General features: G+C 45.4%; 1 protein-coding gene across 4 annotated transcripts in view; it reads right to left on the reverse strand.

The window, feature by feature from the left end:
• Positions 1-7,346: 7,346 nt before the first annotated feature.
• Positions 7,347-26,101, reverse strand: part of LOC142582662 (venom protease-like) — a 51,574-nt gene continuing 32,819 nt past the window's right edge. For 3 of the 4 annotated variants that reach the window (XM_075692587.1, XM_075692586.1, XM_075692588.1), the window contains exons 6-9: positions 23,609-23,886; positions 21,044-21,088; positions 16,120-16,265; positions 7,347-7,596 (exon numbers count right to left, since the gene is read on the reverse strand). In XM_075692587.1, coding sequence (XP_075548702.1) covers positions 7,432-7,596; positions 16,120-16,265; positions 21,044-21,088; positions 23,609-23,886 — 634 coding nt within the window. In that variant the 3' untranslated portion in view covers positions 7,347-7,431. The remainder of the gene's footprint in view (positions 7,597-16,119; positions 16,266-21,043; positions 21,089-23,608; positions 23,887-26,101) is intronic. The other variant, XM_075692589.1, reaches the window with a different exon arrangement.

The following is a 26,101-nucleotide window of genomic DNA, read 5'->3' on the forward strand; positions in this document are numbered from 1 at the left end:
ATCACCATGTTGTTTGTAACCGCTGTGTTAGACTTCAGTATATTGCGTATCGGCCCGCGAAAACGATTAAACTCAATAAAAAGTGGTTAGTACCCAAAGAAAGCTAAACGCTTAAAAAAGGATACAATCTGACAAGGAAACTTGCCCGCAACAGCCAGTACAGCACCATTCTGCTGAGAGAGGCGCATCGTCCTCGACTGCTGACGGATATGACAGGTGATCATACGGAGCTACTTTGAACTTGAAGAGCTGCAGTGTTATTGACTCACGACCTTATGCTGAAAAGCAAATGGGAAACGTTCGCTTTCTGTAACGCATAGAGTGCACCGAAATGGACGGGGAGGGGGGGGAGAAGGAGGGCATGCTTGTTCTTATGCAATAGCAGTGCGAATGGTTCTGGCACATATACATTTGGCTCGAATCCCACCGTTAAAATTATGCGCTGGCTTTGGACTTAATTTCAGTGGTTGCCCGGCTGCATAGAATGTATCATAGCTGGACGGAAGCAGTCCGGTCATGATAAGTCGTGTGGACGGAATGAGAAATCGAACTGCAGAATGCGAGCAAAGCCTTTTGTATTATCTGCACGCATCTATGTTTACACTTCGGTGCTTCGTCGTCGAGATCCGCGGTAGTCTGCTGTTACGATCTTGTAATAACGCTTTGCCGTTGCCGCAGCTTATCGGTTTTGCCAGATGCTGTACCTGTTCTTGAGCAGTCCTGTGGAACAAACACGCAAGGCGTTGCGATTTTTAATGGTGACGACAGCGACATTAGCATATTAGCGACATTTTAAAGAAATGCCTCCAGTAAATAGCCCAATTATTACGAGCCAAGAACCACGACCTCCATCTAACGCACCAACAGCTCATTTACGTTCGCTAGGGAGTACTGGCGAAGCCAGCGGTGAGCCTTAATACCGTCTCACTTTTGTCGTTAGTTGCTACCTCTCGTGTGGAACAAAATATGCCCACTATAGTATGATGTCATGGTGGCGAGCATCCTGCCCTTTCTTTAGGCAGAGGGCGATCACTATAGAATTTTTTAAGCTCGTTTCATCGAAGCAGCCGTTTCTGTGTATACAGCAACATTTGCAGCGCCTGTCGGCGCAGTGCCTGTGGTTAGGATCGGCCTTCAGGGGTACTGCTCTGCAAAGCTATTTCAGCCCCGCTGCACGTGCTTCGATCGACCCGCGGTGGTGGTGCCCTTCAGAGAACCGGCGAGGACGACAGCGCTAACCGACCATCAACTTCCTTCAGAGAGCTGCGGACTACGGTGGCGTTAATCCACCATGTGCCTCGTTCGGAGAATCGATGACGGCAGCAGGGCAGGCCACGTTTGGCGCCCAACGTATTGTTGGTTGATTTGCCGGGTCTTCATGGTCTCTCTCGGCAGCAAGAAGAGCTTCCCTAACAAAAGGGTGCTTTGCGGTACATGGGCCCCAGGATTCGTCACAGTCTGCTGACACTCGTGGCGACTACAGGAGAAAGGCAGCTCTGGAATTTAGAGGCGCAAGACAATGGGCAACCGGCGGCCGCGCTGCGGGGGTCAGCTCGGCGAACCGACGCGCCCTTCAAGACTCAAGATAATGGACAACCGGCGGGTGGACTGCGTTGACATTTGACGCTGTGAATTGGCGGTGAACTGCCGTTTTTCCCTCACCTAGGGATCTAGGGAGCACGGAGTGTTTATAAGCGGCTGTTTGTCGCTGCTAGATTGTGCTCGTCAGTGCTCGTCAGTGTGCTCGTCGTCGTGCCGTGCTCGTGTTCGTACTCGTGAGCTGTGTGCTCGTTTGCAGTATGCTTCGTCTTGCGTGCTCCATTTGGGAGCCACGCTAGACTGTCGATGTATCTCTTGTTTAAAATGTAAATATTGTAAATAAACCCTGTACGCCTAGTTCCTCCCAAGTTCCTCTCTATGACCTTCAACCCTTACAAATGGTGGCAGCGGCGATATCGTCCGACAACTCCTACAACTGTATGGCAGCGGTGGGATTGTCCCACAACCCTAATACTGTCTGTCTCCTTTTATGTTTGTTCAAAGCGTGGGCTTGTTTAAACCTGGAACTATGAGCAAAAAATGACCGAATAACGCCTTTCTTTTATTCTTTACTTCTCTTAGTTTTTCCTATCTCCTCTCTTTACAACGTAAACAGGTTGGATTCTGCAGAAGTGGGTCTGGCACACCTTCTATACAGCAACTATGGCACTTGACCATTTGTGCTCTTCCAGTGGCGTAACCGAAATATATTTTCGGGGCGGACTTCTCCCCCTGGTTATGCCCCTGTGCACAAACACTAAATATCTTTATCTAACTTTTCAGCCGATAAATTTTGGGATTACGTTGTATATTTGAAAATAAAATGGCTTAGTATGAGCTTGTTGAACATATATCATTTCTCGGTGTTCGCGAAGTCCTCCGTAGTCTTCTGTGGCGCATCCATGCGCTCGCGGGTGCAACAGGGTCGGCTACGGAGAAATGAAGAAAGCTGTAATTGGTGTATGGCGGTGTTTCAGAACCCACGTGTGCTAAACGAGAGAAAATTATAGACTGACAACTCGACAACGTAGGAAAGACTTCGCTTATGGCAGGAGGCTATGCAATGAGGCAGTGGGTCGCACAGCTGCACAACAGCCACAAGCTGCTCGCTAACCGATCGACCGACCGACTATACTGAGTACGCTGACTATACCGAAACGCGCGTCGTACCGACGTCTGTCTTTTCTTAGCATGCATGAAATCTGTATTAACTCTGAACCAAGCTTCCGCGCAATGCTGAGGAGAGTGTTACGATGATACTTAGCGTCTTTGAAATGCCGTCTGGTTCAGTTCTGTGGCGTCTGGTACGCAGCGGTGACAGAGTGGCGAACCCATTCCTCGTCTCGTGTAGCACTACACGTTCAGGCACGTCGAGCTCCGCCCAAATTGCTTTGCCTTGGCTTTACTGACACACATATTTCGCGGCAACCCGGCTGCAGACACGCTTCTCGACCACTCGAGCCGACCACTTACGTCATTTAAAATTGGCGGTTGTCAGACTTTGCGCGCGCGTCTGTAAACATTGGTGGCGCAATTTCGGTCGCTTGCTGGCGACTCCATCAGCGAGACTGAGAAGGTGACGGTGAATAATTATTCTTTCGCGTCTGCGTAAGCACTCGCGCGACTGTGCGGCCCTTACAGCACGTGACGTTGCCTACAGCGGTACAGAACTGGGCTGCTAAGCAATTACGATGACGTTGTACTGCAGCTGCCAGGTTTGAAACCTTTGGGTGTACTAGCTTCTCATATATACGCAAATGCGACACCTATAAGCTAGTAGCTTGTGGGAGATACCGCTTGCTCTGCGCCGCACTACGCAGTTCGCTCGGGTGTGTGCTGAGCGATTTAAGCACTAATGGAGAGGGTATATGCAAACTGCGTGGGGATTCTTACTCCGCAACATCTTTTTTTTTCCCCAAGCTTGTTGTCTGTGTGGTAGTGACCTGTGCCTCATATTAAGTACGCGGCCCGACAGCGAGGAAAAGTTTTCACGTAATTGTGGCGGTATGATGTGCATATTAGTGCCCTTTCAAAACCGAGTCGCGCGGATCCGTATCATGCTCTTAATTTATGAGAGACTTCACATGTCTGAGTATCATCATTATTGCCCTCGTTGTCGCAGTTGCTGACTCTGGTTATGAGCTTAATGTCCTCTGTTTCGATAGCCGCATGACCTGCCGTGGAGGTGTAGGGGTGATAGTGCTGAGAAGCAAAGTGCGACGTTCTGGATACGGCTACCCGCCACAACAGCCTCATTCTTATCTAATTGGAATTAACAAGAACCCGCATGTTGCGATATTCACTGTTCCACTCTGCGCTGCTGCGTCAATATTAGAAACCAAACAAACAGAACGCCTGCTAAAATGTGTTCTCAAAGGGGTTGACGGCTACCACACGGAAGCCCGTCGTGGTTCCCGTGTAAAGCCGAAACGTCAACCCTTTTGACAACACCATCTTAGTCGGCGTTCTATTTATTGTATAGCTAATATGAATCAACATCCCGACCTACGAGATGTCGTTATTTTTTGTTTTGTTTTACTGCTGTGTCCGTTATCGTGTTGGGAGTGTTAGGGTGGCATGCGCTGCTGAAATATACGCATTTCGTTCTTTAAAGCGAAGCTTTTCAGGCGAATCCTTCGGGAATTTGCCGACTGTGGCTGCTGCTGTGACTGTCTTGCCGATTAGCTCGTAACACACGACAACGCTCATATAACGAATCGATATTGCCCCTGCAGGATGTGCTGATGGCCGTGTTCTGTACGAAATTACGGAGTGAAACAACAAACGATACGTGTAACAAATATAGGCCTTGAAGCGCATAATTCCTTTATTAAAGCAAAGCTCTCCTTATGCTTTATTCCCCGAGGTTTAACGTGTCTGCTTGGTGAGCTTCTTGCCGAGTAAGGTTAGCTGGCCCTGCAGAGATAGGGCATTCGGAAACTGGGCGGATCCCGGACATGGCATGATGGAAAGTGGGCCGATCCCGGATACTGTGTGATCCGCAGTCGCGTAGGTCACGTGGGTCGCTTAGTGGGGGCTTTCCACGTCTTGATTTGGCGGATAGGTACGTAATCACTACGATTCAAATCAGGGTGTAGAGTATAGAACACTTTACAGATCTTAATAAGGTGCTTCAAGAAATTTTTGCTTCACATGGATTCCAAAATGTGTGTTGGATCTGTAGAACTTTTTTTCCCTTTTATTTGAAGCAATGCATTTATTGGCTTATATTCCTTTGTACAAGAGTTGAGCAAAACGAGAACAAGGTGAAAGCAGGAGCCAACGTTTCGACAAGTGGACTTGTCTTCTTCAAGGCCACTTGTGGAAACGTTGTCTCCTGCTTTCACCTTGTTCTCGTTTTGTTGATCGTCTTGAATTTCCATCTCCCGCCTTCCCCGTGTTTTCCCTTGTACAAGAGTGTATTACATGGCTCTTAATTAGAATGTAGTTGAATGAGTTGCCTGCTTTCTACGTAAGTCTCCACCTTCTTGCACCTTATTGCGCGCTGGTGGTTACGGGTCTTTGTTGTAGTTGTAAGAACATCGATCACGAAATATTAGTTTGTTGATTATGTTTCCTGCTCGACCAGCAATGCAGTGTTCTTCGTTAATTTCTTGTTCTCCTTTATTTTTTGCTGAGAGGAAATGGGGCCCGTTTTTGCACCGAGGTTAAGGCTATTACCTTTTTCCTTTTCCTACAGCTACGTCTCTGATATATGACGCCGCTGTTTTTTTTAACAGTTTTCTACACTGTGTCATATCAAGTAGCGGTTACCTGCTCAGGATTACAAATGTAAATCTCTTTTAATGGACCCCTGAGACCGATTTCTGGAACGAGATCGTTTCCTGCCGTCGCAATAACTAGAATTATTTTGTCATTATGTGATAATAGCGTCCTATTATTCTTTCTCGGATATAGGACTCGATGTTAGTAAATGAGCGTTACAGACGTAATCGTTCCCATTTCTGGCTTGTGTCACTATTCCACGCATCCGCCTAAATGTCTGATTCTTAAAATTTCTATCTTCTCGTTTCATTACTATCATGATGATGATGATGATAACATCAGTATTATGCATAAGTACTGCTGGTCGTGCCACAGACTTGTAAACTTAGCCTTGCAACTACAGGATGGCAATTTCTGGCGAACGACCAATGAAGTATTATTCCAATTCGTTCCTCATGGCTGTAGTCTCCTAAGTAATAGCTGATGTTCAAAACACAGCATCTATGACGTGTTTCCGTCTTCTCAATTGCTTCTGTAGCATGTAGTTAGCAAAAGCATAGCCTTCTAGTTATGTTTTCGTTACTCCAAGGGGACCAAGTGGAGCGTGGATTTGGACACCGCCTATTCTTTATCTACGCTGCTTTCTACATTCACCTAAGAGCGAAGGTCCCTAAACTAAGTTTTTTTATCTTCTTTATTGTCGAGTCGTCAGATCAGAGGCCATTTTATATGTGTCTTCTCTTGTGCGAAGCCACGTACCCTGTATTACTTCTGCTAACCCTCACACCTTCTCAAAAAAAAAAAGAAAAAATCCCCTGCTGCACTCCACTTTCTTTCGACCCTATTTTTACGCTGCATGGGGAACAACGCCATCTGTATGATCAGTGTTGCCATAAGGTTCTCCTGTACACAGCTTCATAAGATGTACGCTCACCGTCATATTTAACTGGAACCCGCCTCGATCCTCTTTTTGCTTCTCCTGTTGAAGGCGCTTGATATTTCTGGTTGAGGTGCCTCGAAAGTGATAGCTCAACAAGTGTTCCTTCCAGAGCGTTCAATGTTTGCTCCTTAAAGCACATGTTTGCTAAAGTTGAACCACTATATATGCGCGTTCCTTGCTCTGGTTAAGTCTGACGGCGACTGTACCTTCAGCATACTGTTTGGCACTAAGTCCAAGTTTACAGCACCGAACCGTAGTGGTAATTTAGCGACAATCTATAACTTCTATTCTCGGCGGCTATATTGCGAAAAAGAAGAGAATTATCTGAAACCTTGCCGAAATTCTGCCTTAGATATCCTCCTCGCGTAACTATATAGCGGTTCCTTTAATTTTGTTGCCGCACGTAGCAACACCTCGCGTATCGTGGCAGCAGCATTCCAGGCATTAATGCTCAATAGGCGCTTCGTGAACATAGGCGCTTTCTTCGGAGGGACCTGGGCTTTGCCGTCCGTTTTTTTTTTCGTCGCGCCACAAGCTGTGGGAAGGATGCGCGAAATGGCGCACCATGAATGCAAGCACTCTCTCGTCAACCGGGCACACGTCTCTTATTCTGGAATGCATCAGCTGTGAAATCGTTTTCAGCGTCTAGTCGTGCACACCGCCACCGCATGCAGTCCCGCAGCGGTACACCTTAGCCTTACTTCGCTCTGTGGCGTTGCAATGGGAAAGCCCCTCTACATTACTGCCGCGTGATTCAGATCAAAAGCTCTCAGAGTTGCAAAATCCCCGCCGCACAGAACAACTGTGCATGTCGGACCAAGTTCTCTACAAGATTCGTATCTGGTCAGCAGAATTTTTTCCGCACAATAGGCTCGCATCGTGACTTTTCGCCAGTGATTCCCTGATTGCCTCAGATCAGCACAAAATCATGTTTATAACAGCTTATTTGGGCAGCCTGTAATCGTGGCACACTTGTTTTCACTTTTCCCCGCGTTGGTGGTTAGTTACTGCGTGTATATATATTTTGTTGTTGTTAAAGCGGGGGAGGCGGGGTCAAGGAGGGTATATGTTGACTCAGTGAAGGCAGAACAAGTCTTCAAGCCCTTGGCCCAGAAAAGCAGAGCAAACACGCAGGCACGCATTTTCGAAGAAAAGGGAAAGAGAGACGGAAAGGCCCGCCGTGGCTGCCGTGTGGCCAGCGACGGCGCGGCCTTCTTTCTTTATTATTACTGCGCTGCGCCCAGCTCGTTGCGCAGCCAGTCGAGGTGCGAGGAGACGCGGGTGTAGATCCCCGGGAAGTTTGGCGTGGCGCAGTCCTTTCCCGACGAGACGATGCCCACCACGTAGTAGCGGCCTTGGTGCGGGAGCAGCAGGGGCCCCCCGGAGTCGCCCTGCGAGCGCAGCAGATTGGAGAAGATGAGCATCCGCCGGACATCCCTTCGCTGCAGCGGTCGTTCGAAACGCACACCGGACATTCGCGCGTTTCTTCGAATGCCCTCACCCGTTATCCTCTTTTTTTTTTCTCTCTTCCTTGCACTCGGGCAACAGTGTTTCCCTCCTCGCCATCCGCATATACCATATTAACACGTTTGTAGCTTCACCCTATAGTTCAAAATCAAGAAGTCGAAGGACATGTCAAGGGAAGGTATGCCTAGGGAGGGGGTATGTTAAGGGTAGGGTCAAGGCACGAGAGGCAACAAAGTTGAAAGTTCGGTTCAAGGGTCAGCAAGGTTTTTCATCCTAAGGTGGTCGAAGCAAAATCCTGGGTTTGGTAGGCCACGCGCGTGAAGCTGCTTAGCGATGTCATCGACTCGGGGTTGCGGAGACTGTGTCAGTGTGTTTTTTTTTTTGTTATGCGTTTCGTTTTTGTTTGACATCACAACTTAAGTGCACTCTGTGACGTATCCCACATTCAAATGTAATACTCCACTAGGGCAAAAATAACCGAATTCTGGTTGATCATGACAAAGCCTTCTATATTACAAGAATATTCGAACCTTAATTATAATTCAAAGCATACACTGAGGAAAACATCTTCTCGGTTGCCGCCGATCTCTTTTCTTTTTTTTTGTGTGTGTGTGTTTGGCTGATAGCCGACTATGGTAAATATCCGGCCCTTGAGGCTGAGGCTTTTCGCTATCCGGGATACGTAACTTACGGATATCCAAGAATACTACAGCAGAGCAACAAAAATGAAGAAAATCTTACGTGGTGTTCCTATCAGTACCTATATACTGATACAGAGGTGTAGCTTGCAGCCGTACGTACAAAAATCTGTGAGCTATGAGGTAGTTTGAGTGTCAAACCGTTAGGGTTGTCGCATTGCCCCGCAACAAATACAGGAGAGATTATGACTGGTAGCTGTCTATTATGGTAAGTATTTACGTTTGCGTTATATGCCAATGTGGCAAGAAGTTCGATGCACGTAATTGAAGCGAAAGACATGCAGTGTGAAGCGCATGCCCATTACTGCGTTAGTGACGTCACAACGTTTTCTACCGAGTTTGTGGGCGGCGGCTGACCTCGAGCAGACTACGAGGAAGGACACTGAATCAATTAGTCAAGGACGCGAAAACAAATGGCCTTAGAGGGCCGCAGCGTTGCGTCAGGTTTCGCTGATTAATGATCCGCACTTGCTTTCAACCTTCCCGCACTTACTAACGTTCCCTAATGAATATTAACGCACAAACTGCTCGAGTGTTGGTAGATTTGTGAGGCAACCACACTTTCCTACTTTAGAACGCATTTGCTTTTCTCCAACATATGCATGCCAAAAGCATGTTTTTTTTTTCTAAAGCATATATACCCCTTGAACTTCAACAATTGAAAAGCTGTGGCATGGGAGCTTTGTGGACTTGTGGCACGATTCACCAGCGACTGTGGACTCTCTCTTGATGATGATGTACAGTGCGGTTTTAGTAACATCGGCGAAGTAGCGCCCGCGTCTATCGTCTTGAGAGGCAACGAATGAGTGCATTGTCTTCATGTAAATATCTCTCCCCTCCTGCATATCAGGGACATGTGTATATACGTGCAGACCATCACACCACTTTTTTTTTTTTACCGCTATATGAAAGACAGAGTCAAACTCCATTGGCGTCAAGTTGTACGCCAAGAAGTACGGTATACCTGCCAACTGCAAGCAAGCTGTCATCGAGAGGCACTCTAGGTGGGAAGCCGAATGGTCGGCACTTTAGCAATTCAAGACTTTAAAAACGCTCCCAAGTTTCCGGCCGGCATGATCACCGTCATCGCCAACGTCACTGGGTTTTTCGCTACTGCCGCGAATTAATCGCAGTTTGAGTGCCCTGTTTCCTGTTTCTTTTAGGAAGAGGCACAACGGGAGCTTCGTGCAGCCGACAAGGTTAAGAAGGCTTCACTCAGTGCATGCCAATGCGAGACCGAAAGCTGTGAGCCCGACGTTACTCCACTTCTTAAGGGTCGATTATAATATGCACGACACGTGTACGATGCCGTCATCGTTATCACAAACGTCGCTGATTTTCACCGCAGCACTTAGCTCTGTTGAAGGCATAGCCATGTCGAAGCTCCGCCGCTAAAGCGTTCGATCTGCGCTCGCTATATATTAGAATGTCGCCCGAGAGCTTAGCATAGAAAACTATAGCTTGCGAAGAAATAGTCTTCGGACAGGATGAATAGCTTTCGGCAGCCAACAGTTTGAGCAGGGCTCGCAACACAAACATTATTAGTGCGCTCTCGTCTTCGTGCGCTCTTTACGAAGTTCTGTCGTATTGCAGATGAGTCAGATACTTTAATGTTGTTTTGTTTTGCCTTGGTCACTATTGTGCCACAAAACCCCATTTACTTACTCAATTATTTGTTTTGTTTATTATGGCCTAGGTAATCGAGCAACTTGTTCTCGGCGGATATATTACATCTGGGAAACTACGCGAATAGTGAAGAAGGTCTAAAACAACGAAGATTTCCAAAGGTTCTTTTTTAATTCACGCGAAAGTTGATCCACCCTCACTGAATTGTAGCCGAGCAAAGTTTTGCGATATGCGGACCCATTATATCTTTTTTTCCCTTTTTTTATTGTGGCTGTTTTTGTTTGCTTGGATCTTTCCAAAAAAACAGCCGAGCCGTAATCAGTTACGGATCGTCATGTTTCTTCAACTTGAAACAATTAAATTACCACAGCGTGTCATCAGAATGTTCATTAAGTGGGTAGTTTATGCGCTGGTAGGCTTAAATTCTTGCTTAAATAGTTATAAATTTTTATTGCTTGTCTTAAATACCTCGTGCCTATTTCAGAAGTTAGAATGCATGAACAACTAGGGCATTTAAGTAGATACCAATATTTGTAGGCCAATACAAGATTTACTCATCGTGAGCATTATAAACTACCCTAAGAATCGCCACATAGCTACCCGAACTCCGCGAATCATGCATCGACGAAGGACAGAGGCGTACCAACTGTTTCTCGAGTGGTGGGGCAAACCGCAAACGACTGACCCCCTCCCCTCCCTCTCTCTCTCCCCCCTTTCTCCACACAAACACACACACACACACACACACACACACACACACACACACACACACACACACACACACACACACACACATATATATATATATATATATATATATATATATATATATATATATATATATATCGAATTGCCATGACAATAAGTGAAAGAGCCTGGAAATGCGTCTGTCAGTTATATTTAACAGGTATAGACCTATTTATGAATCACATGTGGTGAACCATGGGGGCCCGAAAAATCATTTGAATTTGCATTTATTTCTTGCAACTATGCAAAATGTCAAGATGGTACATGGACAAAACGCAATGAGTGCCTCACAGAGGTCTTGTATCCCGCCCAGTATCAGCAGCACAGTGCACATAAGAAACGTGCATTTGCTACAAACAATTTTAATAGTTAAACAAAGAATTCTACGTGACGTTTAAGTCTACATCATAAATGTATGGCTAGCTTATGTAATGGTATTGTTGAGCTCATATGCAGCGATGTACAATCAACATAAATTACTTGCAATATTCCCAAGAGAAAGAAAGGCAAGAGATGTATGCGACCTTCCGAGAATTACCGCCCGATTTCCAGCGAAGCTGTTTCTTTCGAACAGTTGCAGCAAAAGTTTCAGTTTCTTGTGACTATATCGCATACTCTAAAGAGTTGCCCATTTATATATGACTACTCCGTTTGAAACCTTGCCTCCAAGTAATGCTTTGGAGCACTTCTTGTCGGGAAATTTTTAAAGGCCATCAACACACGTAATACTTCGCCATAACATTTACCATGATGTCCACCTCCCTCCCTGCCCCCCCTCGCCCCAAACTCAGTTTCTGCTAGATTTGATATCCGTTGAGCTCAGTTCTCCCAGGGCGGCGGCATAAATTCTCTGTTCGCAAAACACATTCGTAAAACTCTGGATCACTTGCATGCGTAATCTACTACAAATGCCATAATTAGTCCCCTGTCTTTGAAGTTTACCTGCATATTGCCCATAGCGTGCGCCCTTTATTTTCGCCAATTATAAACAAAATGTCTTGTTTAGTTCACCGAGTACGTCGCTGAAACCCAGCCGGAACATGTTATGACGCCTTAAAATAGGGAAAGAAAAACGACGGCTCAGTAAATATTTCCAACGCTTCTAACTGGACCAGGAACGTAAAAATTTTGTCGCCCATTGCAGTTACCGTGTCTCCCGTCCGCTTTCCACAATATATAAACCTGTTGTAAAGTGCAACTATGTCGGGACTCTGGGAAGCATACCTGATTGCAGCCACATCACACGCTCTAACACTTGAGTAAGAATTTTTTTTTTTACAATGGCTATGTATGGTCGAACCATACTTAACTTCGCACAGAGAGTTTCCATAGTATACCAACAATTTTCTTTAAATTTGGTCTTGGTGGCTGATATAATTCTGCTAGGGAAGTGGCCTGAATTCTCACCCGCTCGTTCGGCATGCTCATAATATTCTAGAGTGCTTGCATATGTAATTTATTGCGAAAGTCCCAATTACCCATGTATGTTGAACTTCATGTCCACCTACTCTTTACCCATTAGCTTGTCCTTACAGTCAACGAACAAAACGAATATGCTTCCTTTATTTCAGTGAGGGCACCAGGCGAAACGCATGAAAAACCACGCATAAAAAAGTAAAAAAAAAGAACTAAAGAAAGATGAGGCTTTAATAATTATTCTTAACGCTTCTAAGTAACCCAGAAACGTTAACACTTGAAATGCTGCCTTCAAAGTATAAAATATATGAAAGGCAGAGTTCTCTTGGGACATTGGGAAACATAATAGCAGCAGCGCGATACTCTCGTACACTTGCTGACACATTTTTAACGCTATATCTGATCAACACGCATTTACCATCGCACATGAACTTAGTGCATTGTTGCCCTCATGTTCGCAAAACATGACCCCAGTTGTAGTTGTAGTTACGTCAGCGCAGCCGTCTAAGTATTACACCGCTCGTAAAACAGACTAATAACGCTATGGGCCACTTGCAGGCATATTCTACTGGAAAATTGGTCTTTAGTCCACCCATTTCGGAACATTGCCTACACATTGGCCATACCATGCCTCTAATTTTGCCCCGATATAAACAAGATGTCTTGTTTTTAGCTCCCAGAGGACATCGGAGAAATAAACCACGAATCTCCTATGATGCATGAAAACACATGGAAAAGTGGGGGGTTTAGTAGGCTAACCTGCAACACTTGCATTTAAAGCAGGAAAGTGAAAGTTTCGCAACGCATTGCGTTTAAAGTTCTCTCTAATGTCACGGAATTTCAACCGTCTCTCATGGTGTTGCTTTAGGAGTATGGGGAACATTTGGATTAGTGGGAGTACGACACTCTGGAACGCTTCACTTAGTAACTTCCTACAAAAGCTGCAATGAACTAACACGGAATAAACGTATCTCGCTCGTCAGTCGGAACGTTGATCGGTACTTCGAATAGATATAAACACCGTGCCCCATATATATATATATATATATATATATATATATATATATATATATATATATATATATATATATATATATATATATATATATATATATATATATATATATATATATATATATTTATATATATATATATATATATATATATATATTTATATATATATATATATATATAACCGAGGATACCGAGGCAAAAAACAACTAAATGCCGAGTATAACGCATAAAAATTGGGAGGAAGTGACTTTTCAGTAAATGTTTTCAAAGCGCATAAGCCACCTACACAGTGCAAATTTGCTGTACACATCACTAAAAAGTGGCCCTCAATTTTTCAAAATACGAAATATCTGCTATTTCTTCGTCTGCCGGGAAACAAGTAATAGCCTTGCTCTTATTTAGGAACAGCCTGAAAATAAAATCGTGAAAGTCAACTTACGCATACCTTTAGAAACAATTCAAGTCAGATTTTACATTCTTATCATCCTTTCACATATTGAAGGTCCGTCGTGCTACAGACACCCAGTGGCGTGAAACTTCAACCTTTGGTAGTTGAATGAAGCGCAGTCACCTGCCAGGTACTTCACCGTTTTCCCGCAACCTCAGGCGTTGCATTTGGCGCTGAAAAACTTTTCATTTATGAAGAAATACGCCTTGGTGGACACACAAGGTTATCATGGTAGATTGAATAAAACTGACATTTTTGGGCCCCTCTAGCGTTGACTGATAGTGTATGTCAACGTTTCTTGGACTCTTCTTTGTTGATTGTGAGGTAGTCCGAGAAGACATATATCGCGGAGTCATTAGCGCGTTTACCGATAATGTGTTGTGTTCGCAGCAGCAACAACGGCGCTGCGCGCACCCAGGTCATTGACCTTTCTTTTTTCTTTCTTCCCCCTTCTTCTCCTCTCTCCGCACAATGTCCCTCATACTTCCCACTTGCGATCTAGGCTTAAATTTATCAACACGTCTATCGTACTTTGGTGTGTGTCAGTTGGATACTAGCCGCATATCTACTACAGTAGCTGGGCATAAGTTCACTTAAGCGTACGGAAGGTTACGCTGCTAGGGGTGCCGACCGGGATAAATGTTATTTCTTTCGTGAAGTATACTTTATCAAAATTTTGCTGTCCTCACGTAACGCATTGTTTCCTTTTTTATTGTAGTGTTTTTCTTTATTTTGTTTTTGTTGAGTCAACTTTTAATCCCTTCCATTGCGGCCGACCCCCCCCCCCCCCGCCGAATTTGGGGCCACAGCAACAACAGCTTCTCATTATGCAGGCCGTGTGGAGAAGGCATTTTGATCCTCAACATCTGGTAACGAGGAGCACTACGCTAAGGTATTGGGATCGCCGCGCTCACAATTCCAAATAACATGCTGTCGTATCTCGTGATTTTTTTTTTGTGGATGTGCATGATAATGCCGAAAGTTACTTAAAAAAACGAAAAAGGAAACAGCTGCATTCCTATTCGCAAATCTAGTCTTCTTTTCCGTAGATGAAAAATGAAAATGATAAAAAAGAACTGCCGAAATTGCCGCCTGTGCAGTTTTCACGTTACCAAGCCAAAAGAACGGTACAGAAAATTCCATCCGTATTTGCATCCGCAACTCGTTCTCGCGATCCCAGAAACTCAATCTTCGTGCCGCCGCTTTTGCATATCGTCTCCCACACTACTGGTATTTCCAATTTTCGTTGCCCACCCATGAGTTATTCTAATCCTTACATTTTCCCCTTTTCCCTGACGCCCGGGGGCATAGCAACATACCACATGGCTCGTTTTCTTATTAGTAAACTTTGTCATCAGCATCGTCATGACGGTTCTCATAAGAATAAACATCAAAAAAGGGCAAGAACAACAGTATAATGGCGACGCACATTGATATTCCCCTCCTCGCTATGTTTCGGAGACGCCCGACGTTGCCGGCCTGGCCACGGATCCGTTATGATTACGTACTGCGCATATACGATTTCGCCACCGCAGACCAGCGAGAGCCAATTTGCACACTGACGAATGTCATGCGGTTGCAATTCTGCTTCCTGTCAGAAGCCCGTGCGGTGGCGTTGAGGTAGCGCGGGTAGCATGTGCTTGCTGCGGTAAAGCTAGGGAAACTATGGAGCACGTTTTATTAGAATGTGAAGACGTCTACCCAGCGGTCGATTTAGGCACCACTGGCCTCCTTGAAGCCCTTGGGTTGAGCGAGAGCAGTGGAAAAGTAAACATGTCCGCAACAAGGATTAGTTAGAGGCGATTGGAGGATTGGTGGAAGAAAAGTAGGGCAACGACAAAAAACGGAGACGTACAAAAGCACAGTTTGCAATAAGGGATCAGAAAATTTGGTTGCGGGAGTTCATAGTGTTCTTTTTGTTTTTTTATTGTTTAACCTAGGTAGCACATTAGGCCGTATAATAGCAAGAACTTGGTGGCGCAAGCCACCGCCCCGTTCCAAAGGGGACGCTCATAACATCCATCGATCCATCCATCCATCCATTATCCCCTACGCTTATCAGATTCCTCCCCCCCCCCCAACTCCTCTACTCGCTCGTGAGGATGGGTGAAAAAGCAAGTTACGAAGTTCTCTAAGCCCCTTCCTCTTTTCTTCAAATCGTTTCGTTTTGAAGCGGAGTTCCTAATCTAGCAGTACGTTCAATTTCGTTACTGCGGGATAGTTAGTATGCCTGCAATATTGGGACGCAGTATAACGAAGACCATCCACGTGCACGTTAAAGAACTGCGATGTTCAAAATTATTCCGGAGTCTTATAACCAGATCGTGGTAATGGCACGTAAACGCGCTGCATTTTGTTTTTAGTTGCATAGCATCAAATTAATCGCTTCGATGAAACTTTGCTTCAGGTAGATTCGAACGCGTAAGTTGGATCTGGATAATGTCTTTTTTTTTACCTCTTCATTTCTCAGGCGACGAATACGGTGTGAAATGGCTCACCTGGCACGAGTCCCTCTCGGCACTGGCGTCTCCCGCGCACAGCTGAGCCTTGCTGATGGGCAAGTGCTGCTCGTACGCCTTCTTGCAATCGGCCTCGGTCCACACAGGGATCTGGGCTTGCCGCAGTACGCTGCTTCCGGCTCCGTCTGTGTGGTGCACACAAGCACACCTACTGTTATCATTTAAGCGAGCGTTCACACAATTAAGCACTGCGCGCAGCATTGCGAAGCCGGCCAAGCGATTGAGTGGTTACTGCTTGGTTATCGTACTAGCCGGTCAAAGAGAAGAATATATAGAACGTTTGTTTTCAATGCTGAAACGGGTGTCTATTGTATTGATGCTCCTACTGCAGGTGAACTGATTCAAGCCTTCAGTATCTTGTGAGAAAGACCCTCTGGTTGCCCCTCAGAACGTGACGCAGGTTGGTATTTGAATTTGGCGTTAAATTGTCGTTGATCTGTCGTTAAACGCGACAACTTGCGATAAGCTTTGCTGGGGTCATATATAGATGGTTCGCAGATGGTTCGACGTGGCCGCCTTTTTGGAGTACTAACACACCGAGAAGCTGCACATATAAGAAACGTGACAGCACGACAAGCACGTCTTGCGCCTAGGGACGAATTTATAACGGCGATGATCAGGTGAAAAACGATCACCGTCGAAAAGTGAAACTGAAGCAAGGCGTGAGAACCGGGCTAGTTGGTATTACAAGCACTCAAGTTAAATATCGTACGCATTACTGTATGGCGCGCGCTAACGTCATCATGGAAGCCGTGTTCGTTTATTAGCATGGTTAGGAGCTGCATTCGTGACGTACGCGTGAAAGCTATCTATAGCTATGGCTTCATGCCCCAGTTTCCGCTAGAAGGCTGTCCCTCGATTCGCAACAAGCTAAAAGAAAGTGTGTTCACGGTTTACTCGGCAGCGCGACTTCGACTGGTAACCTCGTGACGCGCCCATATCACTGTACACGACACTCACCACACACTCAGCTACCATGCGTATTGTTGACGTCCAACCTTCAAGGAAGGGGCACGGACAAGCTCTATGCAACCCAAACAATAAAACGCGCCCTGCCTAGACAAATGCATGTAAGTATTTCTCGCCGTCGGCATGCTTCCGACTGTGACGTGAAATTGTCAGGTGAGAAGCATATTTTGCTTGAGCCCACCGTTGGTCGCTGTAGAACGCGCGAAATATTGCGCAGTGAAGTCTTGTCAGGTCGCACGCGACAAGCTCTTGCCCTGGTCTTCTGTATGCCGAATTCGCAAGGCAGATTAGAACCACTGCCGATGAAGTAGTTTCGAAGCAACGCTTTCTGGTCGTTTCTGAGCAAGTTTGGCGCAACGGCAAATTGATAGTGCCAGCCGTGGGTTCCAACGGCATATATTTCACTGTGAGAAGTATGCCGACAGCGAGAAGTACTTACGTGCCTTTGCCTAGGCACAGTGCAGTTTACTGTTTGGGCATATTGGTGAGCCATTCTAGAGCCGAGATCCATCCGGCGGAGCAGCCCAAATGGAGCCGGAAAGAGCGAAACCGAAAATGGATTGGGTAGGTCGAGAACTTCTGACTTGCGGGTAAATGTCGAAACCGTTTAGCAAGTGCTTCCTGTCGTTTCTTGGTCCGCGTGTAAGGCTTTATTTCTTACCGTGGTTTTGATTTGAAAGCGTTCTTGTATGCCGGAAGGATGTGCTTAATCGTGCAGCGAGTGAGCCACACGGAATATGCCTTTGGACTCGGTCTTTACTCGAGAGATTAGACAGCAGCCGTGTAGTCTGGAAACATGGCACGGCGTATGTGCGCCTTCGTATGATATGGAACGCAGGGAGAAATAAAGTGGCGGTGAGCCTAAAAAAAGAAAGCGTTTGGTTCAGTCGAAACCTCAGCAGTCATGGAGGCATTACGTAATCAGGGTGTAGACGAGCCGTATGTAAATATACTGAAATATATCTATAGCGGCTCCACAACCACCGTAGTCCTCCATAAAGAAAGCAACAAAATCCCAATAAAGAAAGGCGTCAGGCAGGGAGATACGATCTCTCTAATGCTATTCACAGCGTGTTTACAGGAGGTATTCAGAGATCTGGATTGGGAAGAATTGGGGATAGGAGTTAATGGAGAATACCTTAGTAACTTGCAATTCGCTGATGACATTGCCTTCCTTAGTAACTCAGGGGACCAATTGCAATTCATGCTCACTGACCTGGAGAGGAAAAGCAGAAGAGTGGGTCTAAAAATTAATCTGCAGAAAACTAAAGTAATGGTTAACAGTCTCAGAAGAGAACAGCAGTTTACGATAGGTAGCAGGGCACTGGAATTGGTAAGGGAATACATCTACTTAGGGCAGGTAGTGACCGCGGATCCGGATCATGAGACTAAAATAATCAGAATAATAATAATGAGCTGGGATGCGTTTGGCAGGCATTCTCAGATCATGAACAACAGGTTGCCATTATCCCTCAAGAGAATACCTGTGTCTTACCAGTGCTCACCCACGGGGCAGAAACCTTGAGGTTTACGAAAAGGGTTCTACTTAAATTGAGGATGACGCAGCGAGCTATGGAAAGAAGAATCATGAGTGTAACGTTAAGGGATAAGAAGAGAGCAGATTGGGTGAGGGAACAGGCTCGAGTTAATGACATTTTAGTTGAAATCAAGAAAAAGAAATGGGCGCATGGGCAGGGCATGTAAGGACGAGGGAAGATAACCGATGGTCATTAAGGGTTACGGACTGGATTTCAAAAGAAGGGAAGCGTAGCAGGGGACGTCGGAAAGTTAGGTGGGCGGATGAGATTAAGAAGTTTGCAGGGACAACATGGCCACAATTGGCACACGACCGGGGTAGTTGGAGAAGTATGGGAGAGGCTTTTGCCCTGCAGTGGGCGTAGCCAGGCTGATGATGATGAGTCTAATCTTTAGAGATGATTGACGACTTTTATCCTATAAACGAATATATATTGTCGTTTTTCGGTAATTGTTGTTGATATGTTTTATGAGACGAATATTATAAAAAACAAGGCAGCACATACCCAGCGACACATAACCAGTGACCTAAGTTGGCATCAAAGAGCTTCATTGAAGAGTACCACCACGTACTCACAGTTACATAACCCTTGAGCAAAGCTGGTGAGGAGGGTTGTGTTTTGAAGCCGGTTCCCTCATCACAGCCGCCTAGTGCTTTGTCTATTTGACCACGGACTACCCAGTGACCCAAGTAGGCGGGGTAGAGGTTAGGCGTGGACATACATACAAAGATGTATAGATAGACACATAGAGACATACCGCAAACTGGGAGAAATTCCCAGAAAATGATATTAGCATTAAAATAAAACACAAACTTTTTCCTAATCGACACGTCACATTGTTCACGCTAAAGCGACGACCATCAAATTCAAGCGATTGTATCCAGTATTGAGCAGCCGCTGCAGAAGCTAGACACCAGCAAAAGACAGCAAAGAATGAAGAACGATTCCAGCAGTTTCACGGCAGCATAAGTTTTGTGATAAGATGAAACAGTAATATGCGCAAGCCCATGAGCAGATGAAGCCATGAATAGTGACAAGCGAGTTGGACAGGCCAGTACGAAATGAGTGGCTCGTGACCTTGTGAACAGAGGTCAAAATATTTTTTCCTATGTAGGATTCGGCCTTGGCCCTTCGCCTTCGTAATATCTTTTCCGCTGCCTGGACTGACTGGCTCCCATTTTTATGGAAAGCTCTATTGCCAGAACTGCTTTGTGACTAATGGCCAAGATTCAGTACGTCTCGCTTTAACCAGCAATCCAAGATCGTCTTCACCGACAGCGCTTTCGTGTACGATTTCAATGTCAGCGATTTGCTTCTACTTAAAGTCAAAGCTAAGTGTTCTGCTTTGCGGGTACCAGTGCTACGAGAAGCGATAAGTTCTAAATGATGTCGGAGAACAAAAATAGCGTGCGTAAATATGAACTACGTTGTTTTGGGAGAATGTAAAACGAGCCGGTGCAATGACTGATATTTTTTTTATCTTCTTATACAAACAAAGTATGCCATGAAGTGGTTTTTTCGTTAATATTCTATGCGCGGAGTTCTTTAACGCGCGCGGTTATGTGGATGAACAAGTGTGTCTTGGATTCCGTCTGCAGTGGATTGCGGACGCCGCTAGTCGAGTATTTGTTAAATCAGTTAAAAAACGCTCTCGCTAAATTCTTCTATCACACTGATGTATGCATTGTTTTGTTATATTAGCAGTCCTGTATATTCGTCCGTTTTTGTGATCTTGGGCAGGGTAGTGCGGATTCTAGTACGGTGTTAAGTTTTGTCGCAATATATATGTGATGTATCTGCAAAGTTTGAAGGCGGGTCATTTTTCGAATAGTTTGTTTTTTTTTGCCTGTAAAGAAAGTTAGGCGTTTTGTACGCCATTATAGTCTCTGTCTACCGTTCAAACCATTTTGTAAAAGTTTGCTTTACTGCTCCAAAGAAATGAATGTTGCGATAAAAGAATGGAACCCCTTGCCTGCTATTTATCAAGAGGATGTCGTACCCACTTAACTGCCATGGTGTGCTGTGTAACTACTGCACCTGAATAACAATGCTGATTTGTATATAGAGTACTTTGCATCATAACAAAAGAAACGCAGATTGTTTTTTTTGACACCATATGTAATCAAAGAAAAACAAACAGTGGCAAATTTCAATTATGGCAGCTCTGAAATTACGTGGTATGTTGAATGTTCTTGGCGAGGAGTAACGAATGGACACAGAAACAACGTTTACCTGCACTTCAGCTTAATATTTAGCAACGTTTTGTGTATGCTTTGGGGCCCACTGAAGAAGCTGCAGTTGAAGAAAGCTTGCAACATTTTGCTTTCAGCGAGGCAACAGGTAGGTCGAAGCAGAGGCAGATGGTGGCACACAGATTAGCCTGACGTAAAGATTACCTGTGACGTCGTGCGTGGGCTCAGGGACGCCCTCTTGTGGCTCGCCTGAGGGAACGGGGGTGACATTAGAAGCCTGGTTATGATGGACAACTTATTTGCATCCATTACAAAATGAACAAGGCCGACCGGGTAAGCGGGAGAGCCACTGATGCATTTCATTTCAGTGCTTTGAACAAAAGCACTGTGTGAGAGAAACTCCTAAAGGCCTGAATTATACGATCTGGACTGGGGTGTGGTCTTACTTCAGTATACGCAGCGTAGCTAGGTACCTTGCATTAGTTTCAGCTGTACATAAACCACGGTGAATCTATTTTCAGACCCGCCGTGGTTGCTCAGTGGCTATGGTGTTGGGCTGCTGAGCACGAGGTCGCGGGATCGAATCCCGGCCACGGCGGCCGCATTTAGATGGGGGCGAAATGCGAAAACACCCGTGTACTTAGATTTAGGTGCACGTTAAAGAACCCCAGGTGGTCGAAATTTCCGGAGTCCTTCACTACGGCGTGCCTCATAATCAGAAAGTGGTTTTGGCACGTAAAACCCCATAATTTAATCTATTTTCAGCACTGGACCGAAACACGGTTGCTAGTAGTAGGTACCTGTATCTGTTTGAATCATCTACCAATACCTCTTTATTTTGTGTGTGCTCTATTTATAACTATGAACCAGATAACCGATACACGGCAGAAAGAACGTATAGAAAAATTCTGGCAGAAGTAATCAATAACGATGGCCATTGACAGCCGTTAGCTTCTTTAAGATCAGCTGAAATTCAATGAAATTGCGACTTCAGCACGCGACTTTCTCTCGCTTCCCCTTATCCATATTCCTCCTCTAACTCTTTCACAGCTGCCTCACCACTTAACTTTATTTCATGGTAGCGCCCTCAGCAAAGTTATCCTCACACTATTTCGGACCAGCGGTACACTGATTAAGGGACTGGGTCCTCGAAAAGAAGCTAACACTTAAAAGAATGTCAAGGAGAGAGAGATAAATAACATTTGTTAGTTCCATAGGAACTAAGGCACCAGTTCGGGTCTCCTGGTAGGCTCATGCTTCCTGTCCCAGCACATTCTTGGCGTGCTGCACCAGTAGCGTGCACCATAGTTTTTTCTGAATTTCTTGGAGGAGTGATCCACTCCTCCCAGCTGCCGGGACGCTCGTTGGGTGGTAATTTCAAAAGTATTGTTTGTTTTTTCTTGAAGGTGGAGTTGGGGCGGGCACTCCCACTAAGTGGGCCTATTTGACGGGTAGGCTCGGCAGTGTTTACAACGAGGGGATCCTGGGTCCCTGTTAATATAATACGTATATAATGTGGTGCGAGTAATGTTTGTATTTGTGATTTTTGTACAATTGAGGCGTCCCCTCTCGAATGCGTTTAGGGTGGTGAGTTCAGAAGTGTTGATGCCACCCTGCGAGACTTGAAAATCTGCAGCCTTTCGTTCCGCTGCAGCTTCTTTGCGCTTTTCGAAGATTGTAAGTGTCTTCGACAGTACAAAAGACAGGATGTCCCAGATTTTCACAGCGGGGCAGCTGGTGCGCTCTTAAATTTCCTCGCAATCCTTGATGGTCTGGAACGCATTGCATATGTACGTGTAGAATGGGTTGAGCATGCATGTACATGTGAAGCTTTGTGCGTACGTGTAATGGCAGGTCGTCATTTTGACTGTCTCTGCAAGCGCCTTGGCTGCCTGTTCGGATCATATTCGTGTCGGACGTGTGAGTCATTTTCTTTATGGTGCAAGCATTATCGCCGGCAATTCCGCGTGTTAAGGCGTTGGGATTCGTAAGAAACTTTTCACAAGCATTGAGTCATGCCCCACTATCGTCGCTTTGCTGCTTACAGCGTTATGTCTGGAATCTGTATAGTATGTTTTTATCGTCTGTCTGCATTCTGCATCATATTTCTTTTGACCATCATTTTTATTTTTTTCCAGGCGCATATTCTTTGGAATGGGGTCTGCATTTATCCTTGGCAAATCTTCTCTTGGTGATATTGTCGGTGGAATCGGGGGTGAGTTAGCCGTTGTCTTTCCCAGTCGGGTCAGTTTTTGTCGACCCTGAGGTATTTTAAGTATATGTATTTGCAGATGATTATGCATGCCTATTCTATCTTCTAGTGAGTTAAGGAGGCCGGTTTCTTGCAATTTTAGGGTTGGGTGTGAACTTAAGTACCCCCAGGGCAAGTCTAGCACACTTTATAATCTAGTTGTCTATTCTATTGCTTTGCGTGTTGGTTATCAAACTTGAGGAGGTACACCAGAGGAGCGCCCGGTTGGCAAGTGGGCCTATAGCGTATAAGACGATGAAAGTGATGCAGTCTGAGTTCCTTGTCTGTCTGTAATATGCAGTGTTATTAATTGTAAACAAATACAATATATAAGTACAGTAGCGCTTTTGAGAATCCCCGAACGCCGATAAAAGACAAGATGCGAAATTCAGCATCTTGTGTACAGACAATGGCTGTCGTCCAATGGTGGGAATGCGATTGATGTTGATCGCTTTTATGCGCCAACTTGAGGACAGCCAGCCGAGGCGACCGAACGATGATTCTCCCGGCATACTCACTGAATTGCGTGGCACCCCAACCGACGATGAAGGCGTTGTGGCCGTCCAGGGTGTTCGTGGCCAGGGGGCCGAAAGGGAGGCAAACGGGCATCACGTACCGCCCCCACGTGACCGGCTTGCGCAGCACGAGCACCGCGATGTCGTTGGCGTACGTGCGCCGGTCGTAGCGCGGGTGGCGGACCACGTCGGCTACCTCGACGTCTACGGGCGTCGTGTGGTCGTCGCTGGAGTTCAGGTCGTGGTCGCCCAGTCTCACGGTCAGCACCCGGGCGGGAAGCCTGCACGTCAGCAGTCATTCACCCCACAACGCCGGGCATATCTTTTTTTATACCCCGGTATATGGTACCGCGAAAAGTTCATAGTAGCATTTTCCGTCGTGATTATCTCAGCAAATGATATGCTATGACTAGCAATTTACTATATTATTTCATTTACAGCTCAAATAACATTTCATTGTCTTTTTGATACGAATGTACTTTTAATGGCTAGAAGTAAGTATAAACAAGTTATTTTAATTTTCTTTGGTGTAGAATCCTGTTATGGATTTGCGGGTTTAAAAGAGGCTCTGAGAATAGGTTGCTTTTCAGTGGTGCGATTCTCATCTAACAGCAAGCGCGTAATGCGCTTCAGAAAAGTCGTATTGATGCCCTAGTTATCAGACATTGCTTTTTAACGCCTTTGTTAAGTCGGCAAAGCATGGAAACAGAGAGAGAGAGAGAGAGAGCAAAAACAAAAGAAAGTAGGCTGGTTAACTAGACGATATCTCCGGTTGTCTACTCTGTACTGGGGAAAGAGAAAATGGGAACGAAAATTAAAAAAAAGGAATAATGAACAATACTGTCGACTCCCGTTAATTTTACCTTTGTTAATTCCTCTGACGGCTTAATTTGAAGGCGCGGGAAAGTCCAGGCGATAAAAACATATTATTGTGCAAGAAGAAGTCATTTAGTTCGAACACGAAAGCATGCCGCTTTGGTTCATTCGACCCCCACCAGCGCTCCATCATACGCTCAGCGGTGAGTAAAAGTTTGATAAGAGGGAAAATTCAGCAGCTGACACTACTGCTTCCCTAGGCGTTAAGACGGGGACAGCAGCAACATGTCCTGCAGCGATAGTGAACACTTTCGCCATGCACTGGGCGATGTCACCTTTGATGATTTTGTCAGAGCCGACCACAGTGCTGAGGTCTGTGGGTCGCTGACTGACAATGACAGGTATAGTTATTGTAGTACTGTGTTAAAGTGATCTGTCGTAGTTCAAGCAATAAAATAGATTCGAATTCTTTCACTCTGTCACCATTTGTTAATCCGACCTTTCGGGCTACTCGACCAAATTTTGCGGTGAAGCAATTGTCGAACTAATGGGAGTAGACAGATTAATTAAAGCTGTCTATGTGGACGCTGTTAGAGAGTCTGCGTAGGCGCGACATAGGCCCATTAGGTGTCAGTGTGTTTCAAGGTGAAAACATAGTAGTTGATGGACATATAGGGCAGTGGTGGAATGGGCTTTTATTACCTAAACTAAGTAGGATAAGTCGCTCTGCATGCGGAAGCAACAAAGCGTAAATGGCGTGGATGTTGCGCTCAATGAAGCCTAGTCCGCGTTTGCCACTTCTTTTGCTACCCATACTTTAAAGTACCCTTTGCTTCAAGGTGCAGGGTGCCTATTAGGATTGTAATTTGCCCGCCTCTACGTTCAAATGCTCCACCGACAACGTGCACGATCACAGCCCTCTGCTTTCGTACAGAGGCGAGTTCCTCCGATGCTTTCGTTGCGTAAGAAGGCTTTTCAGTGGTATTATTTAGAGGACATTAGAAGGGAAAACATTTATATCAACTCTACCACTGGTGATATGTACCGTTTTACTTGACTTTTCCTCAAGCCTTCAGCTGCTCATCTTTGCCAGAGATGGCACTCTTCTACGCGAATGTAATCTAACGAACATATAGGAGATGCTTCGGATGACCGGATACCTTAAGACGTGCCCAGAATAGATGGATCTCAATGCAATCAAGCGGCTGAAAAGCTGGGCCGAGTCACAGGAGATGCTAGCGGAAGTGGAAATATACGTCTGGTCTCCCAAAAGAAGTTAGAATTAGGAAACGCACATATATAAAAGCTGATCCTTACTCGCGCCTGTGGCAAACTGAGTGCACGAAGTTTTTTGGCCGACACGCACGCATGTACACATACACAAAAAAAGAAAAAAGGAAAGGCTAGAAGACGTCCTTTAGGACAGCGAGAAATGACGGCTCTTACATCGATGATGTTGTTCCAAAGAAAGTTTAGGAAAAAAAATGTAATCTTCGCCGAGTTCTCCTCTTGATCAGATGCGCTACGCTTCACCCTCTTAGTAAATAAAAAAATTGTGGCTGTTGGATCGATTGCTGAATGCGAAATTGATATTCGCAGTCACGCAAGTACAGCGTTTTCGCGCGTAGAAGTGGCATGGAAGGTTTGCAAGGAGCGTTGAAGGTTGTATCACGAATATTG

Source organism: Dermacentor variabilis, chromosome 5 (assembly GCF_050947875.1).
Source record: "Dermacentor variabilis isolate Ectoservices chromosome 5, ASM5094787v1, whole genome shotgun sequence".
Taxonomy (NCBI): domain Eukaryota; kingdom Metazoa; phylum Arthropoda; class Arachnida; order Ixodida; family Ixodidae; genus Dermacentor; species Dermacentor variabilis.